Raw genomic sequence first — 5,000 nt, 5'->3', positions numbered from 1 at the left:
AAGGGGGGTTTCAAAAAGCCAGCTCAGCACCAACACCAGCACACAAATTTCACGCTCCTCGTCGGTCACGTTGTCGGGATCTCACACGCAGAAGCACAAGCTACAGACTCCAGACGCGGATGCGTGATCGTGATTCAACGCATCGTGGGGTATGCTGGAAGCTGATTGCTAGAAGGCATCTCATCGAGTTCGTGTTCCATCAAGCGGAATGAATATGTGCTTGAATGTTTGGTAAAGCAAATAGGAATCTTCTGCTAAACAGAAACCCCTTTGAAGTGAACTACTGATGCGCGAATGCGAGTATCCTTCACGGTGGATGTGCTACTCGAGAGAGAGAGGGAATAAAAATGAAAAAGCAACAAAAAGCATCTAGCAAAGGACAGACGAGAGACTGGCAGTCGGCCTGTTAGAAACGGCAGCTGACAAGGACATAACGAGACCAATACCGAGACCTACACCGAGACCGAGTGTTTGTTTAATCATAATTACGACCCATCATCATCATCATCATCATCATCATCGATACGCTATCATCTCCCGGCATCGTACTAAAACCAATAACGAAGCTCGAGAAGCTGAACCGTAAAAAAAAAACAGAAGGATCGCATGCCCGCCCGTGGCAAAACAGACGTCACGCATCGATAAATGTCAAACACTCTCTGATTTGTACCACGATGTGTCCTTGGCGGGACACTTGGTGACCGAAGGAGCAAAAGTAAGCGATCCAATCCAGTCGTTATCATCGCCTGCCATACAAAGGATTTCGCGAGCAGCGACCTGCGTCGTGGATGAACGTCGATTGCGGTAATGAGGTGGCAGAGGATTGTGTGCTTCTTAAGAAACCTCCACCAACCGGTCCCGCCACGTTGGTCTGGCGCTCGTTGCTCATCAACTAAATCAATAAACACTTGGCCGTTATAAGCTTAACCGCGAGTAGCGCGGCGGCACACGGCAAGGAAGGGAGCGGCCCAGTGTCTAGCCAAACCGGATGTCACCGACATTATTCCGGCCATTAATTTAATTAAACAACATTCTGCCCTCTGCGGCACTAGTGGCGGTGGTGGTGGTGGTGGTGGTGGGGTTGGCGGTGACACCACCGCCGCGGACCTCCATCAAACTCCATCGCCATCGTTGTCGTCGTCGTCGTCGTCGTTCGGTTCGCTCTCGGTCTGGTCTGGCTGAGTTCTCGCAGCGGACGACAATGGTGATGACGTTCGTTGATAAAAGGGACCACAGCCCGGGTTGGGGTTGGTGCCGGGGGTGCCATGGGATGCCATGGTATGCCGCGAGCAGGCTCGTTGCGACCAGGATGTTGACCACAATTACGCATTCGTCCGGCCTCGACGGTTCGACGCTGTTCGGGCCAATAGCAATTTCTACTTTTTGTCTCTTTTCTTGCCTGCTTGGGAATCAAATTACATTTCGGTCCGACATTCCATGGTACCACTCTCGGTAGCTAGGGTTCTTGAAGTTGTTCCATTTTGTCGGATGTACTTGTTGCTGTTGGTTAGAATTCTTTTTTGTCGTTGCTATCGCACTCTCTAAGCACACTGACTGACGACGAGTTGACGAGAGAACAAGACTTTGGTACGAGATTAATCCCAGTACCGAGCACAAGAGCGCAACCCATTCTCGTTCTCGATTGCGGTGTGATAGCGGTTACCGAGCCCAGCGCAAGTTAGATTACGGTACATGACACAACCACCAGGAGGATATTAAGCATTCCTCAGTGACATCTCGGTAGTGGCATACAAGCCATCGTCAAGCTGACTTCCGGTTATACGAGAGGCGAACTTGTTGAAAACAAGGTCCCACCGATTGGAAACAAAGAGAAATGCCACCAGATTCAATCTGGAGTTGTACTAGAATGTAAAAGAACAGGTTATTTCTTCTCGAATTCTTGACACCTTCCATCACCTGGCGAATGTGAAGCTCCTACAGGACGAAGGTCTCCAGACCACACATTTCTAATCCTATCTACGCGATAACGAGCAATAGAGTGAGGGACGTGGAGTTGTGGAAAGCGCGATATCACGACGGATGTAATATAGGACACACCTTAGTAGCAACACTCATCACAAAAGTTGGACTTTTCCTTTTCTTATCCACTATGATTAAGGAGAGTTCGAAGAAGACCGCAGGAGAAGAAGTTCCTCTCTAGTGATAGTGACGCAGTGCGAGCGTTTTACGGCCACTGCCAGAACTGGCGCCCACTGCCGATGATGGTGGTGGTGGTGTAACCGAGGACATCGGTGGTGAAGGAGACGACCCAGTGCCACGGACCGGGTTGTTGTTGATGTGGTTCAGTTCTAGTGCTACGTTGTAGCTCGGCGGCAGTAACCCATTCCGGACGGGCAGTTCCGGGGGTATCGGTGAAAGGGGACTTTGTGGGGGCGAAGTTCCCTCACTGGGTGGCTCACTGTCGCCACTGTCCGGATCACCGGGAACACCCCGACCACGGCAGCTTTCGTTGACATCGAGCGTATCATCATCTTCACGATCGGAAACACCACCGTCGATCTCGTTGTCATCACCGTCATCACCGACACCGTGGTGCATCGGAAGGTGATGATGATGTGATGGTGGCGGCAGATGGTGCTCCTGCTGCTGCTGCTGCAGATGATGACTATGGTGCGGATGATGGTGGTGGTGGTGGTGGTGATGCAGCTGATCATCATCATCATCATCGACATCCTGTGGATGGTGGTAGAGATGCGAATGATCCGGCTGCTGCTGCTGCTGCTGCTGGAACGCACCATTCAAACTGTGGTGATGGTGGTGGTGAGTTTGATACTTGGTGCCGTGCATCCCGGACTGTTGAGATCGCGGACCGGACACAGGGCCACCAATTCCACCATGACCCCCAGATGGTCCGATGGTGTTGGTTTTGTTCGGTGGAAGGAAGTGATCTTGATTTAGGCGCAACGGTGCCAGGGTTTGCTGTTGGCCTGCTGTGTGCTGATAGGTGATCTGGTGGTAGTGATGGTTGGCCGGATTGCTGGCACTAGCACCGCTCGGTGGCCCGTTCCCATTGTGGAGATGGTGCGGTGGAATCGGTGGCGTATAGTTCGGGAACAACTTCATGCCCGGCTGCTTCACGGTTAGATGGTCCTGGTTGAGCTGCAGCTGGAAACTGGTGGCCGTCTGCTGACTGCCAGGGAGTGTTGCTGCTGCTGCTGCTGCTGCTGCTCCTGATGGTGATGGACCGCCCCTCCGAGGTGGTGGAGGGGGAGCCTCTAGCTATAGTTCCGTGACCGGTATGTGCCGGATGCCGTGCGAGTGGTGATGATGATGGTTGTTGATCTGGTAGTTGTTCAACGTTGTCGGATGAATACCCAGTCCACCGCCACCGCCCGGTCCACCGACACCTCCCGGCAACGCATGTGGATGGCCACGTCCGGAGTAGTCTTCCTCGGAAAACGTTTTCTGATACTCGCGCTCCTTCCTTCCAATTCCATTGCTACCCCAGCTACCTTTCACCATCTTCTGGATCCACCGGCGGCACTTGTAGATGACGAGAGCGAGCGTTGTGAGCAAGGCGGCCACTCCTACCAGCACCGCACAGATGATGGCCTGCTGTCGATGATCCGGATGTGTACAACCGAGCAACTCCGGTGAGAGACTCTGGAGCGCCTGCTCCCGCAATCGATCCGGTGCAGCACAGATTACAGGAATTTGACCAGCTGCCGATGGTGACGTTGCGGCCGATACCGGTAGCCCCTCCTGCCCTACTCCACTAACGTTCCCGGTCCGGCTAACGAGGAGATTGCGTAGCCACAACATCTGACAATCACACAGCAGCGGATTCTCCGATAGATCGAGCTCGATCAGATCGTTCCACGTAAACAACCCATCCGTGAGGGTTGTCAGTGCATTGTCCCGCAGTACAATCCGCCGTAGATGTGGCAAACCACTCAGCGCTCCTTCCTGTATCTCCGATAGCGCCTTATTCGAAGCGAGCGTAATCTCCTCCAGGTTGGTGTTGGTAGCGAACGCTCCACTCTCGACGCGATGAAGCTTCAACGAACCGGAGATGTCGAGTCGTCGCAGTTGCCCCAAACCGGCGAATGCACCGGCCGGTATACTCTCGAAATCATTCTGACCCAGTGCGAGCTCTTCTAACCGGTCCAGCGGTGCCAACTCACCCGTAGGGATACGGTTCAACCGGTTGTCGGACAGATCGAGTGATCGGAGTTGCTCCAGCCCTCGGAAACTGTCGCGAGTGACGTTCTGCAGGGCGGCACCTTTCAGATCGAGCCGACTCAACCCGGCAAGGGCCGCAAAAGACTCTTTGGGGATGAAGGAGAATGAGTTCAGCCCCAGGTACAGCTCTGCGAGGACACGAAGTGGAGCGAAAGCTGGCGAAGGAACCGTGCTGATGGTGTTATCGTCCAGATAGAGCACCTTAAGGTTGGCCAACCCCGCGAACGCTTTCGGATCGATTTTGGCGATCCGGTTCTGACCGAGGTTGAGTTCCTCCAGCTTGGGAATGCCCGCGAACACACCCTCCGTTAACTCGTCGAGGAAGTTACCGCGCAGATTGAGGACGGTGAGTGAGACGAGCCCAACGAACGTTTTGTTCGTCACCGAACCGACTTTGTTGTGGTTGAGGTGGAGCTCCGTTAGCTTCTTCTGGTAGGCGAAGGTACGCGGTGGCATGTTAAACAGATGGTTGTAGCTGAGATCGAGGAACGTCAGCTCGGCGTAAAACACCATCGATGAGTCGATGGTTTTGATTTTGTTATTTTTGATGACTAGCCGTTCGAGCGACGGGTTGAGGACGATCGGTAGCACGTCCAGTTGGCCCTCTTCGCACGTTACCACGAGCGTATCGTCGTCGCACTGACAACCGAGTGGGCAGTTCGCTAGACCGGCCGCATCGGTTGGTGTTGGTGGAAGGAGAAGCAGTTGGAGCAACGCCAGCAGAAGCATTCGGGCTCCGTACCGCACTACCGTACCGGTGGTGGCCATACTGCTGCAGCTAGTGGCCGGTCGTCGTC

At 53.8% G+C, this 5,000-nt stretch overlaps 2 protein-coding genes across 2 annotated transcripts in view; both read right to left on the bottom strand.

The window, feature by feature from the left end:
• LOC126574086 (transcription factor MafB-like) overlaps positions 1-3,228 on the bottom strand; it is a gene marked incomplete at its 5' end in the record, with an annotated part of 6,040 nt that extends 2,812 nt beyond the window's left edge. The window contains one exon of the mRNA XM_050234044.1: positions 1-3,228. This exon is cut by the window's left edge and continues 2,812 nt beyond it. Within this exon, the coding sequence (XP_050090001.1) occupies positions 2,158-3,228 (1,071 nt within the window).
• LOC126578829 (insulin-like growth factor-binding protein complex acid labile subunit) overlaps positions 3,223-5,000 on the bottom strand; it is a 107,261-nt gene continuing 105,483 nt past the window's right edge. The window contains exon 3 of the mRNA XM_050241763.1: positions 3,223-5,000. This exon is cut by the window's right edge and continues 310 nt beyond it. Within this exon, the coding sequence (XP_050097720.1) occupies positions 3,241-5,000 (1,760 nt within the window). The 3' untranslated portion in view covers positions 3,223-3,240.

The sequence above is a fragment of the Anopheles aquasalis genome, chromosome 3 (genome assembly GCF_943734665.1).
Source record: "Anopheles aquasalis chromosome 3, idAnoAquaMG_Q_19, whole genome shotgun sequence".
Classification (NCBI taxonomy): Eukaryota; Metazoa; Arthropoda; class Insecta; order Diptera; family Culicidae; genus Anopheles; species Anopheles aquasalis.
This window is presented reverse-complemented; position numbering and strand designations above follow the sequence as displayed.